Source organism: Schistocerca gregaria, chromosome X (genome assembly GCF_023897955.1).
Source record: "Schistocerca gregaria isolate iqSchGreg1 chromosome X, iqSchGreg1.2, whole genome shotgun sequence".
Taxonomy (NCBI): domain Eukaryota; kingdom Metazoa; phylum Arthropoda; class Insecta; order Orthoptera; family Acrididae; genus Schistocerca; species Schistocerca gregaria.
Window position 1 is genome coordinate 638124306 of NC_064931.1, and position 15858 is coordinate 638140163.

Below are 15858 nucleotides of genomic sequence, written 5' to 3' on the forward strand. Positions count from 1 at the left end.
GACTGACAGAAGCCTGTGCACAACAGGGCGACCAACTTTTGATTGGCTGCGATGCTAATGCCCACAACTTGGTGTGGGACAGCAGCGACACCAACAGTAAAGGTGGGAACCTTTTATAATTTCTTCTAGCTAATAATTTAAGAGATCCTCAATAGGGGCAAAGAACCTACATTTAGGAATACAAGAAGGAAAGAGATAATTGACATAACCTTCGGTTCCACTTTGATGGGTAGTTATGTTAAACAATGGCATGTGGCTTTAGAGCCACCCTCATCAGACCAGATGTATATATTGAGTTCAAGATTGAAATGGGCATTAGACAGACCATGTCCTATATGAACCCCAGGAGAATGGACTGGAAGACATATAGTAGGGACCTCGACTCAAGCCTATTGGAAGTCAGTACTTCGATAAGCAATCCAGGAGAGTTTGAGGGGATAGCATGACCTCTGCCTCCATGACAACTGTTCAGTCACCAAGACGTGCAAAAAACAGCAATGTATCTTGGTGGAAGAACAACCGTGAATCACAGAAGAAACAGGTACAAAGACTTTTTAACCTTGCGAGAAGGAAAGGACAATGGGCAGACAATCGGGAGGCCCTTGTCAAATACAATCTTGCGATTAAGCAAGCAAAGCAGGTGCCCTGGAAGTATTCTGTAAGGAGGTAGAGGGTACGGCTGCTCAGGCCAGACTTCACAAAATCCTCACTAGGATACCAACTAATCCAGGAAGAACTTTATAAGGAAATACAAGGGAATATACAAGGACAGCACACAAAACACTGGATATACTCCACAAGAATCCTTTTCCTCAATGTACTCTGACAGACAACATAGACCAGGACAAGATCCCTGCGAGATATCGGTTTTCAGGTATTTGAAGGGAGAATTGGGAATCTGCCAGAAAATGTGTTGAACATAGTAAAATCCAATGGGTGGTGCTAACATTCCAACCGTTCAAGTCACCTGCTAGGCTTTCACATATAATATGGTCTCAAAGATTAATAAGCTACAAGGTAGCTAAATTTTCACATGAATATTGGTCTTTTTGTGCATGTGGTACAGTTTAGAATACATCACAAGAGTGCCCGTAAAACTTAAAATAATGAGATAAATGTCCAGCCATCTGCGCTCAAAATTCTTCGAAGTGGCTGGTCCTCAAAGTGTTTAAGTTTTAGACGACAGTCAAACGCTCTGTGATTTAAGAAATTCATCCCACATTCTCACATGTAACATAATTCAACTTGGGTAAAAAGAAATTTACTTTGAAAGTAATGCTTTTCAAACCACTATTCGTAATATTTTCCCCAAGACTGTTAGAAATAGGTTCGTTTCAGCAGTTAGCAGAGAGTGTCAGAAAACATGTGTTACTGCGCTTGCACAACTACGATAGCATATGACACTCATATGTTCATAAGTATAAAGCATGAATATATCTTACATTACGTCAGAAACAAGGCATCAGAGGATACTCTAAGAGCATCCTAAGTTTGTAAAATGTATTGAATTGTGTAAATCAGCTTGAAGTGCACATTCGTACATCCTAATTCAAATGAAGAAGGCCCCCAACCTGATATTAAGCTTTTCAGTGTCTTTTTGGGATGTACATTTTCTTGGAGTACTAGTACTGTACATGGAAGAATCCTGGAGATACTAGAAGGTATCAGATAGATTATATAATGGTAAGATAGAGATTTAGGAACCAGGTTTTAAATTGTAAGACATTCCAGGGGCAGATGTGGACTCTGACCACAATCTATTGGTTATGAACTGTAGATTAAAACTGATGAAACTTCAAAAAGGTGGGAATTTAAGGAGATGGGACCTGGATAAACTGACTAAACCAGAGGTTGTAGTACAGAGTTTCAGGGAGAGCATAAGGGAACAATTGACAGGAATGGGGTAAAGAAATACAGTAGAAGAAGAATGGGTAGCTTTGAGGGATGAAGTAGTGAAGGCAGCAGAGGATCAAGTAGGTAAAAAGACAAGGGTTAGTGGAAATCTTTGGGTAACAGAAGTAATATTGAATTTAATTGATGAAAGGAGGAAATATAAAAATGCAAAAAATGAAGCAGGCAAAAAGGAATACAAACGTCTCAAAAATGAGATCGACAGAAAGTGCAAAATGACTAAGCAGGGATGGCTAGAGAAAAAAAAGGAGGGATGTAAAGGCATATCTCATTAGGGGTAAGATAGATACTGCCTACAGGAAAATTAAAGAGATCTTTGGAGAAAGAAGAAACACTTGCATGAATATCAAGAGCTCAGATGGAAACCCAGTTCTAAGCAAAGAAGGGAAAGCAGAAAGATGGAAAGAGTATACAGAGGGTCTATACAAGGACAATGCACCTGAGGACAATATTATGAGAATGGAAAACGATGAAGATGAAATGGGAGATACAACATTGCGTGATGAGTTTGACAGAGCACTGAAAGACCTGAGTCGAAACAAGGCCCTGGAAGTAGACAACATTCCATTAGAACTACTGATGACCTTGGGAGAGCCAGTCATGACAAAACTCTACCATCTGATGAGCAAGATGTATGAGACAGGCAAAATACCCTCAGACTTCAAGAAGAATATAATAATTCCAATGCCAAAGAAAGCAGGTGTTGACAGATGTGAAAATTACCGAACTATCAGTTTATAATCAGTCACAGCTGCAAAATACTAACGCGAATTCTTTACAGATGAATGGAAAAACTGGTAGAAGCTGACCTTGGGGGAGATCAATCCGTAGAAATGTTGGAACACTTGAGACAATACTGATCTTACGAATTATCTTAGAAGAAAGATTAAGAAAAGGCAAACCTATGTTTCTAGCTTTTGTGGACTTAGAGAAAGCTTTTGACAATGTTGACTGGAATACTCTCTTTCAAATTCTGAGTGGCAGGGGTAAAATACAGGGAGCGAAAGGCTATTTACAATTTGTACAGAAACCAGATGGCAGCTATAAGAGACGAGGGGGCATGAAAGGGAAGCAGTGGTTGGGAAGGGAGTGAGACAGGGTTGTAGCCTCTCCCCGATGTTATTCAATCTCCATATAAAACCAGCAGTGAAGGAAATAACAGAAAAATTCGGAGTAGGTATTAAAATCCATGGAGAAGAAATAAAAACTTTGAGGTTCGCCGATGTCATCGTAATTCTGTCAGAGACAGCAAAGGACTTGGAGGAGCAGTTGAACGGAGTGGACAGTGCCTTGAAAGGAGGATATAAGATGAACATCAACAAAAGCAAAACGAGGATAATAGAATGTAGTCGAATTAAGTCGGGTGATGCTGAGGGAATTAGATTAGGAAATGAAACACTTAAAGTAGTAAAGGAGTTTTGCTATTTGGGGAGCAAAATAACTGATGATGGTCTAAGTAGAGAGGATATAAAATGTAGACTGGCAATGGCAAGGAAAGAGTTTCTGAAGAAGAGAAATTTGTTAACATAGAGTATAGATTTAAGTGTCAGGAAGCTGTTTCTGAAAGTATTTGTATGGAGTGTAGCCATGTATGGAAGTGAAACATGGACGATAAATAGCTTAGACAAAAAGAGAATAGAAGCTTTCAAAATGTCACAAAGTATTGCATGGTCTTTGTCCTAAGCCCTTTGACATATTTTGCTGTTGCCAGACGCTTGTGCATGCACAGTGTTTTATTGTTGTAAATGGCACATTTCTTCTGTAACTTAAGTTTTATTTTGATTTTTGGCTCTCGTTTATGTTTTATTGCTACAGTATTAATGTCCAGCAGCAAGATACAGTAACATTCTTTTTACAGTATCAGTTATTACCAGTCAAAATTAAAAAAATTTAACTGAGAACTAAAACAATGAAAAATTCTCAGAATTTTGAAAAATTACCCGAGTTTTTCCCTGATCAGAAAATTCTCCGGTTTTTCCCGGATTTTCCGGTTGCCCCGGGGTGTATACACCCTGAATATACAATAAGCTGAACTAGTTCCTTTGCAGATAACATAGCGTAATCAATCCAAGCATGCGTACAGCAACAAATAATACGGTAAACAATGTTCTTCAAAGTATCAGAAAAGTAATGTTTTTCTGCAAATGATCAGTTTCAAACAGACAACATATTCAGTTCTGCACATCTGGCAGTACTATATCAGTGATAACTGTAACAGATGGTACGCAAATAATAAACGGAGGGGAAACTTTGGAATTTTTAAGTGTCCACATACATGAGAGTGTTAACTGGAGAAAGCACATTTTGGAACTCTTAAAACTAGTTAGTTCAGCCGCATTTCACTTTGAACCACAGCAAATATTGGGGAGAGAAATTTATAAGCTGACATATGGTCATAAAAAATAATTTTCTCAGGTCACTCATCTTTAAGAAAAAGCATCTTCACTGCTCAAAAGCAACCTGTAGCACAAAAAGGGGTGGGCAATGCTGGACCTATAATTTTTCATCACTTAGACAGCAAAGTAGGAAGTTCTCTCATAACTCCTATTCCATACAAGAATTTCTTTTACTGTAATGAATAAAAGTGATGGGTAGGAACAATTAACTAACATTCATACATCTTTATTAAAAAATAAAAACAATTGTAAATTTTTAGCATATAAAATGACTCGCTCCAAATCATTACTATTTATTAAAAAAAATGATCCATTGAACAGCAATCAACCATTTAGCTTTTGTATCCAGTTTATGGTCAAGTTTACACTACTTAAAAATGTTTGTAATGAATGAAACTGATCTTATTTACAGTAGTACCTCAACTTTTCCTGTACTGTCAGAAGAAAACACCAGAAAGTTTGATTTTAAACTTAAATTCCAACTAATGCTGATAACTGTAATATTGTCGCAAGAGTAATATTGCAGACCCCAATGACATTATAAACATTATAATTGTTTAAGGGTGGAACTAATTTCTAAAATGCAAATTCTTAGAATATCAAAATTTAATTGTTCTTTACCACTGAAAGAGAACAGTCCATTTTAAATGTTAACAAAGCAACACACTAAAAATTACCTGCCATCTTCACCCTCAACACCGTTTTCAACTTCAATATCTGGAACCAAGTAATACTGCAAAGGATTTGGCCACATATCGTCCTTTATAACCTGTCAAACAAGAAAGTTCATTTGTATATATATCAGTGCAGCAATAAAACTGCATCACAGAGCACTCACAATTATGTTTTACCAGAATTACCAAAAGAGTCTGCCAGAGTATGGAGAGAGAGAGAGAGAGAGAGAGAGAGAGAGAGAGAGAGAGAGAGAGAGAGAGAGAGAGAGAGAGAGAGAGAGAGAGAGGGGGGGGGGAAGACAGCAAGCATTATTTGGCTAGGAACTATCAAGTAATACACAGAAATCTCCATTTAAAATTTTAGGTGTTTTTTCTAGTGACTTAACTTGTAATTTCCGTTCGGTTTCCTGGAGTTTGTTAATTGATTTTCCATATTAAACATATAGTTACCAATGTTGATGTTGTAGTGAACACTGAAAACTGTATATACATGAAAAATTAAGCTAGAGTTAGCATTATAAAAGTGATTTTAAGGGGAGGTAGGATGCCACATGGGCAGCAAAATTTTCCAAATCTATTAACTATAAAATTTGCGTTTTTTCTGAACATGAAGTTTAAAATGCAACAGCTCATTCAATTTTTCATAAATTAAATCAATTTTAGAGTCTCTTTCACTTGTAAGTATGGTTTGTATGCTGTCCAAAAATCATTGAAGAATCTCTTATTTATGCAGAAAAATGTACCTATAGCAACAAATGCAGCCAATAGTAAGTCAAAAAATTGTGAAATTTCACATGTAAAAATAATAATAATAATAATAATAATAATAATAATAATAATTGTGTTTCCGAACTTCCACTGCTATGAGTGTGAATCCTGAACCCTTCCTTATATGAATTTATTTGTGAAAGTTTGGTCAGTGGAAATTTGACGTCCTACCCCGTCTTCAGAGCAATAAAACAGAATAATATAAATGAAGCACAAATACTCAGATGATTAATGAAAACTTTGAAAGCCTATAACTTTAATCAACTGAGAGTTTAGAAGCACCTCAGTGCACATATGAGACCTCACCTATTAAGATGATGATACCATTGACGAACGGGGAAAATTTGACACGAATTTTCTTCAGTTGTGGAAAGGAACAAAGATCCATTTTAAAATTGGAAATGTGTGTTTTTCTGATCATGAAGTTTAAAATGCAACAGCTCATTCAATTTTTCATAAATTAAATCAATTTTAGAGTCTCTTTCACTTGTAAGTATGGTTTGTATGCTGTCCAAAAATCATTGAAGAATCTCTTATTTATGCAGAAAAATGTACCTATAGCAACAAATGCAGCCAATAGTAAGTCAAAAAATTGTGAAATTTCACATGTAAAAATAATAATAATAATAATAATAATAATAATAATAATAATTGTGTTTCCGAACTTCCACTGCTATGAGTGTGAATCCTGAACCCTTCCTTATATGAATTTATTTGTGAAAGTATAGTCAGTGGAAATTTGACGTCCTACCCCGTCTTCAGAGCAATTAAAACAGAATAATATAAATGAAGCACAAATACTCAGATGATTAATGAAAACTTTGAAAGCCTATAACTTTAATCAACTGAGAGTTTAGAAGCACCTCAGTGCACATATGAGACCTCACCTATTAAGATGATGATACCATTGACGAACGGGGAAAATTTGACACGAATTTTCTTCAGTTGTGGAAAGGAACAAAGATCCATTTTAAAATTGGAAATTTGTGGTAAGGGCAATAGGACCAAACTGCTGAGGTCATTGGCCCCAAGGCTTACACACTAATTCAACTAACTTATGCTAAGAAAGAACAACAACAACAAACACACACACACACACACACACACACACACACACACACACACACACACAGAGAGAGAGAGAGAGAGAGAGAGAGAGAGAGAGAGAGAGAGAGAGAGAGAGAGAGAGAGAAGGGGGGGGGGGGGAAATCAATTTCCACCTTGCCTACAATGCTAACCTAGTCAAACGAACTGACATCATAGTTACTGTGTTACAAAGTGAGAGACACAGAGTGTTGTCATTTTGCTGTTGACTATCAGTTGCACTTTTGTGGAGTTATGGCCTGCGAACACAGATAGCTTATGATTCAGCAAAAGCTGACGATCATCCACAACATCGAAGACAATTGCAACATAAAAGTTTTTTTGACATTGCGAAGAAGTGTTTGGCACTGTCCTCATTGTGAGGCACTCTCAAAAACAAGAAAGTGTTATTAAATGTTGGAGCTAGAGATTCCTCTGCAACAGGAAGAACATTCAGATGTCAACACTTAGCAATACAGGAACAATTCTTTTAAAAATATGTCAAATTGCCCAGTATGTCAAATGGATGGTTGGATAATTTTTTTTAAGGGGGGGGGGGGGGTCAGTCTCCGATTTCAGAGTGTAAGTGGAGAGAGTCGACGTAGAAAGTGCAAATCATTGGAAGAAATTATTAACACACGATTACGGGCCCCACAGCATTTATAACACAGATGAAACTGGCGTCTTTTACAATTTATTAGGTTGCTGAATAAGTCCATATTATTTCTGCATTGCACATCTGTATTCCAGTTATTATCGGTTTATTTGTCAATTGCCATTTTTTATTTGTGGTTCACTGTTGCTATTTTAGTTTACATACTGCCATTTTGACATTTGGTCAAACTGAGTACATTTGTGGCTCTTAGAAAATGAAGTACAAAGTGGAGAAATTTGAACTTTACCAACATACTCTCCTGTTTATGTTCGGTACCAGGTGACAGCAGCAGAGGCAGCCAGAAACATTTGTGCTGTGTATTGGGATAATGCCACTGGGCAGGACACGGCAAGCAAATGGTTTTCTCATCTTAAAGAGGATCATTTTGACATTAGTGACTGTCCACATTGAGGAAGACCTTCACAATTTGATGAGCATCATTCAAACACATTAATCCACAATGATCCACATTAGTATACTCGAGATCTGGCAAATGTGATGAACTGTGATCATTCCATCATCGTGCAAAACCACACAAATCTGCAGGTGGAAATATGTGCATCTCTGTTTGCTTGTCATCAATTAGCTCATGAACAACAATGCTCATTTCTGTCCCGCATTGTTACTGGTGGTGAGAAATGGTGTCTTTACGTTAACATAAGGAACAGAAATGAATGGCTGAGCCCAAATAAAGCAGCAACTCCCCATACAAAGAGATGCACGCACACACAAAAGATTATGTTATGCATCTGATGAAAGAACGACAGTGTTGTGTACTACGAATTGCTTCCCTGAGGTGTAAAAAACACTGCCGACTTTTATAGTCGGCAAGTGAGATATCTTGCAAACACAATCCAAAAATGATGACCAGGAAAACACTGAAGTGACGCTACTCCATGTTAATACCTGCCTGCATTCTGCTAGTCTGACAAAAAAAACCACACAGGAGTTGCTTTGGGAAGTTATTCCACACCCACCTTCTCCCCTTACCTTGCGCCTCACTTTTTCACCTTTTCCACTCTACCTAAAAACCTTCAAAGACCTTCCTTTCCTGATGAAAACTTACTCCGAACATGGCTTGATGAGTTCTTCACCTCAAAACCATTACATTTCTACAGTTGGGGAATTGGAAAGTGCCCCAGCATTGGCACACTGTTGAAAATAGTGAAGGAGAATTTATTACTGATGACTAAGATCTTTGTTGTGTGTAGTTGTTGTGTTTAATAAACATATGGCAAAACACTACAAACTTATGCACCAACCTAATACCTCCTGCAAAAATGTATTCTGTTAAGGGAGAAAAATGCTGTGGTATTAAACAAAGCAAAGAATGAATGACTACTATATTGTGGGTAAATAGTGATGGAAGTGAGAAATTGCCTCCACTGATGCAGGGGACTTTAAATCTCTTATATGTTTTTAAAACATAGAAACACTACCTTATACTTATTAGTACAACAGCAATGCCTAGAAGACATCTGAAATCTTCACAAGATTTTTTCAGGCGTTTAAATGCTAAGATGGGTGCAGCAGGCAGGAAAAATAGTGCTTATTATCAACCGATGCCCTGCACAGCCAAAGGAAACACCATTTCTGAGGAATGTAAACAACACATCTACCAAACTGCATATCAATCTGCACCTTCTGGACCTGGGCATAAAACTCTCTCTTACATACAGAAACAGAGCAGCAGTTGTCTCGAAGTCAATTACATAGCTTGAGAGGAGGAAGTGATGAGACTCGACATTCTACACACTATGCATATGTTTGTTGCTTCCTGGAATAGTGCATAACAACATGTTTTGGTAAATTTTTTCACAAAGGCTGGTTGTGGTACATCAGCTGCTGTTGAAGTTGGTGTTGTTCCAGAAGAAGAATCGACTAGCATCACAAATGTTTCTGAAAATCTGACATTCCAGGACTTTTTTCTTATGATGATTGCATTCTGACATCCACAATAAAGATGAATGACAGAAATTGTAGTGGAAGAACACAGCGAGGTGACAATGATGGAGGAGGAGGAGGAGGAGGAGGAGGTGACTGCTTTTTTAACTGCTGTGCAAGCAATTGACACTGTCAGGAAGTACTATTCCTCTTTTAACCCTTTCGCTGCTGCCTGATGTGTACACACATCCACCTACGCCATTCCGTAAGTGTTGTGAACATGTTTATGTGCGCATTTTCCTACAGTGCTATGGATGTCTGAATGTGTTCTGAGCCACTGACCTCTTACTGCTGCAGACAAGTTACTTCCATACTTAGGTGAATAAAAAAGTTCTGAGTACTTATCACACAACATATATGACTCCTTACATGCAGTCTTCAATAATTTGTGTGTTATGATGATTGTTATGATCAAATCATTCAAAATGTGAAAAGATGTAATTGGCACATCGCATGCGACTGACGTTCAGATATATACTGTAGTACAAATCAAGATACACATCTACTCTCGATTTTAAATAAAATTTTGATATCTTACCTACATTTCATTTATTGCAATATATGAGCTAAAACCAACCAATATGCAAAGTTAACGTAATGTGTTTTTATCTCTGCAAAATCTTTACAATATCTTACAATTTTTTACTTGATTTGATGCAACACAGTAACTATAGCATATAACGAAAAGTAATTCAGTTCTTTACAGAGTACCGATATCATATTGTAAGGAGTGCGAAAATCAAGTATTTTCCTCTAATAATTTAAACAAAAATTGGATAGTAGGTGTTTCATATTGGCCAGAACACCATCTCTCAGCATAGGCACCAGCATGAGGCGAGCAGTACAGACATAACAAACCCACCTCGGCACGGAATGTGAAGAATACATCTGTAGCAGCGAAAGAGTTAATGTGAGTGAGTCAATTCTAAGAAAAGTCAAAAAACTGGAGTGACACTTTCAGTCAAGATAATTCACAGGAAGGACAGAACAAATAAATAACAGGAAACAATTATGGTGGTGACTAAGAAAAGCGCATCACACTGAATGATTTCAAGACAGTTGTGCTTATACAATCCAGTGGTTAAGCATGTCATCTTGAAATATCACAATAAAAACTCAAGATAAGCTGACTGAATTGCTCTCTCTCTCTCTCTCTCCTAGGTACAATAGTACTGTACTCAAGTAATACTATACTTAAATCTGTAGCCGATTACTGGCGAGTTTATAATTAAATATGATTCTGAGTCACTCCTTCTACATAACTAGGAAAAACCACCAATTAAGGACAACTCCTAGAGATGGAAGAAATATTTGGGTCCTCAGCGAGTCACTGAAAAGGAGTTTTACTGTAGCATTCTTAATGAACAAGAGGAGTATAATCTTTTTTTTTTTCAGTTCTCCTGTTAAATCACAGGCAATTTTTCATTCATAGCTAGTCACAGAGCTATTCTTTAACATTTATACTTTTCTAGGCACTTGTGACTAGAGTATATTGATTACTCATTATCAAGTATTGGTTGCTAAACATGCCGAGCATCTGGCATGAAGCTGTTGCAGGTGAAAGAAACATTAACTCATACTCTACAGTCAAGTTTTTATCTAAAACTAGTAGAATGTCTTGTACGGAAACAAATATTTTGGGGAAAAAAATACCTGGTTGTTAATTTTAATTATGAGCTACGTCAAAAACTAAGAAGTTAATTTTCTTAAACTGAAGCCAATGATCTGTAAATGATCAGCATTTGATCTTTCAAACTAACAAGTCACGCAGAAGTGGCCCGTAACTTTATTTTCTCCACATTATTTTAACAAAAATTATAGAACATGGAATTAATTAATATAACAGGCTCTACCTTTAAATGCAATTCTTCTAGTTCTGCAGTTATTTTATCAATGTGCTGTACGTAATGAACTGAATATACCATTAACTTACATAAAAATTAAACAGGTGCTGCTCATATGTGTAGGAGTGTCTACATACACCAGTCTATACTGTGCAAGTTTACAGCTGCCAACTGAAGGGTCTATCTCTACTAATATTTATTATTGTATCTGATGGATTTTGTATGTAACTTGTGGATCACAAGGAAGTCTATCACTGTCTTTTTATGGTGATTATATTCCGAACTTTTATCCACCCTAAGACAACATGTGTGTCTCTTATATGTTCTACGATAAATAGTTGCAAATTAAAATGACTAAGTAGTGCCACACAATTTCTCTCTTTCTTTTAGACTGCTTGAACACGTCAAGTCGAAATCAATAATAGCAGTGGACAATACATTGTAATTTATGTATTCGATGTTCCCAAATCTGTATTTTTCAAAAATACTTTTCTTGTTATTCCCAATATGTATTTTATATCCCCTTTACTCCCGCCATTGCTAGTTATTTCTCATTTGCTTTCTTTACTGTTTGCTCAACGTGCCATATTGAAGAACACTGGTGATAGACTAAAAAACTCGCACTCCTTCCTGAACTACTGTCTCCCTTTCTCGTCTTTCAACTCTTAAAACTGCAGTCCAGTTTCCATACAAGTTGTAGGTGACCTTTCCCTCCCTGTAATTTTCCCCCAGTAACTTCAGAATTTCAAATTGTGTATTCTAGTTAACAGTGTCTAAAGCTTTTTAATAATCTAATAATGCTATAAATTAAGTGAAACTATATAGTTCCAGAGACCCTGACAAGCTTCAAACATCTATAATGTATATATGCAGACTAAAGCAACGAATGAAAATTTGTACCAAGGCCAGGATTCAATACTGGGTCTCAGGCTCACATGAGAGATGCGCTAACCACTATGCCACCCTTCCACAGAGGCTTTGCACAACTGCACATACTACAATAGCGTGCCTCCCTCCTCTATCCAAATTCCCATTCACCCCTCAAGCCCACTTTGTTATGCCCCTAAACTCTTGACATAATTGCAGAGGCTCTCCAACTGTACTGGAATAGCACCTCAGTATCGAATGAAATGGGGCTCCTGCCTGAAACCCACATAGAGATGCTTTAATCAAATGAAACTATATGGCTCCCTGGACCTTTTCATTCACTGCTGCAGTTTGCATATAAACATTATAAATGAATGTTTGCCTCTTTTTTCTTTTTTTTAATCTCTCCTCTAAGAGAAATTGTACAGTCCATATTGGCTTGTGTTCCTTCATTTCTCTGGAACACAAACAGGTCTTCCCTAAGGTTGGCATCTGCTGCCTGTCTTCTGTAAGTAACACCTGTTAGCCACTGCCTTCCATGGAACTTTGATTATTACATTCTTCTTGATCTCCCCCTTATCTTCCATACTAGGTGGAACAGTTGTCATGGTCAGTCCTCCTGAAGATCCTAATAATTCTAAGAAAATCTTATGAATGATGAAATTACATCTTCCTTTGCTGTAGCAAATTCTTCTCACAGTATCATTTTTCCCTTCACATTTTTATCTACTCCCTCTTCCCTTCTCATAGTTTAGTCTTCAAGTTTGATTGCTTAGTATAGCTCTTCTATACACCCCTTCTATCTTTCAACTTTCCTTTCTTTACTTTGCACTGGGTTGCCACCTGGATTCTTTCATTTTCATACAGCTGCTTCTCTTATCATCAAAAATTTGTTTAATTTTCCTCTATGTGGCATCAATCTGTCCTATGGTCATGCATGCTTCAACATGCTTTGCATTTCTTCTCTAGCCAGTCATGGTTTGCCATTCTGCACATTCTGTCAATCTGATTTTTCAGATGTTTGTTTTCGTTTTTGGCTGCTTCATTTGTTGCTTCTTTATACAGACTCATCTTGTCAATCATGTTCAATACCTCATGTTATCAAAGGCTTTCTGCTAGGCCTGCTCTTTTTGTCTATTCGACTATCTGCTAACTTCACTGTATCACCTCTCAAAGCTACCATCTCATATAATATTTTATTTCTTTCCTCGTATTAGTCGTCACCCATGTTCACTTTTAAACTTTCAACATCTACTTCAGTTTATCCTAGTACCAACTCCTTAATTTCCAACTTTCCTACAATTTCTTCAGCTTTAATCTGCTGTTCATAATTCACCCCTGCCTCTCAAAACAATGACAAGTATGAGTCAAAGTACAGAGAATCACTTCTGTGTGATATTTTTCAGAAAGACAAGTGCAGTTTCTCTATTAACAGTGTACATAGCACCCGTGTTGAGAACAGATTGAAAATATCACAAAGTAAATCAAATTGGTTGAAGTCAGTTCTCTGGATAAGATGCATTATGAAGTGCACCAGTGAATATTTATTCCCTTTCAGAGGACACTTGTGTTCACTATATTTACTGTTTCACGTTACATACATAGTGAAGCAATATTCCTCAATCTGTATAAAAAGATGTAGCATATCATTAGTGCTACTAGTTTCACAAAATTCGTACACTGTAATGAATATAAAGATCCTTCTCCCTCCGTTCACTTAGTTAAAGACATGGAACTCTTAAACTTTATGTATATAATTTGATCACTCAACATTTGATTACTGAATTTCACTAACCACTTGTCTCTGACATTACACATACGATCTTCGGTTCAGAGTACCCGGCACAGTCTTAAGATATTTGGTTGTCAAATGTCGCACATGGTGCATACACAGTGATAACTAAGAGCACAGTATTGACATGAATTTGATAAGAACTATTGCAATATAAGTAATGTGTGTGTGATATGATGAGTGAATGCTTAAATACTTGGTTGGGATAATGTTCTTGTTTTTATGAAAGTGCTACGTCCTTTTATATAGATTACGAGGAAATCTGTTCTATTACACATATAATACTTGGTAAGTAAATATGATTGGTGCAAGGGCAATAACCTCTTGTAACAGGAATGAATATGTAACAGCACACTTCATAGAGAGGTAGGAAGTGATCACACTTTAAAAATAAAGAAAGAGAAAGGGAGAAGCAATATTTGAGAACAAAGTATACCTGAAATATTTCTTTATTTTAATTTACGGCAACTGTATTTTGTTGCAGCACAACAGCAAAAGTCATGACCATGGATGAATTATCAGCACTCCAGAAGAAAGCAGTTATTTTTTAAAAAACCATCTCCTTCCTACTTGCATACATTTGAAATTTTATTAACAAATAAAAAATGTACATAACTACCGATTTCATTATAGAATTAAATAGTGTACAAAAGAGTGCTAGTAGCACTTGCATTTGACAGACTGTAACCTTCATTCCATTTACTGCTTTAGATTTTTCTCTATCACCTGTTATGTACCAATAGCTTTATCTGTCTTTCCCTAATGTAATTTTAATTCTGACTCCTAATTCCAGATTTTAGCACTGAATGAGTCCTATGCCCTCAAGTTTCAGAAGAATCTATCACAGACTTCAGAAGTGAGAATAAATTTTGTATTGGAAATTTGTGTATAACACTTGGCTACCTTGTATATATACAACAAACATAACTGAGCTGGATGTAACTTTACTGTAAGCTTTCTCTCTTGACCATGTCTTTAAGAAAGGCTGCTTCAATACACACATGCTTTAACATTCAAGTATACTCGCAGAAACAAAGCATTTTTTGTTCTCCATTATGCACTTATATACAACATTTGAAGGTGGGGTCCCACTATCTTTCAGTCAGGCAGTAGGCAATACTTCATTACCAACTAACTATGAACCAAAGAATTTTTTTATATATAGACTAGTGTTCTTTTTTATTAGAGCCCTGAAGACTGTGTATTTTCTTTTGGAGAAAATTCATCATACACAACACAAAGAACTAACAGCTAGTCATAGAACTGATTTGTATAGATGTGCATAAACACAATATCTGATTAACCAGTTTCTATCTAGAGATGCATTTGAATACGAGCACTTTGCTACAAAGACCCCAATCTCTGCTGTTGCGAACACCATGCCCCTCACCTTCCAGTATATAATCACTATGCAATATAAATCTGAAACACAGTGGGGCCAAATAGTCACCACTAACTAAATACGGGCATTGGAAATGGGCAGGCAACTGTCACCATACAAAGTAGAATACAGCCTGGGGTATCATATAACTGATTATCATTCAAACTAAAATTGATTATATGTAGCTTTTTATTATCACATATGATGGCTTCTCCAACCTGGTGGATAGGAAATGCATCAAAAAGGAATTTCTCTCTCTCGCATCAAATTATTTCACTACAAAGACTTGTTAAACAATTAACACTGAAATTTTCTGTTAAAGAGTCCACTCACTCATTCCCATCAGTGGCTACATGGACTTCAACAGGAGAGGCATGTCTCACTGGCTCAGACTCTTTCAGTGCAGACAATACCCCAAATGTGTTCACAACACATGTATAAAGACACCTGTAACAATGGTCTTTCAATTACAGTACTGCTAAACACACAACTCACCATCACGCAGTTCCCTTGATCTTGATCTTACAAATGGCAAAGTGAAGA

The 15858-nt window shown here is 36.7% G+C and overlaps 1 protein-coding gene across 4 annotated transcripts in view; it reads right to left on the reverse strand.

The window, feature by feature from the left end:
• Positions 1-15858, reverse strand: part of LOC126299247 (protein SET) — a 61739-nt gene that overhangs the window by 28461 nt on the left and 17420 nt on the right. For all 4 annotated transcript variants that reach the window (XM_049991035.1, XM_049991036.1, XM_049991038.1 and 1 more), the window contains exon 5: positions 4985-5076. In XM_049991035.1, coding sequence (XP_049846992.1) covers positions 4985-5076 — 92 coding nt within the window. The remainder of the gene's footprint in view (positions 1-4984; positions 5077-15858) is intronic.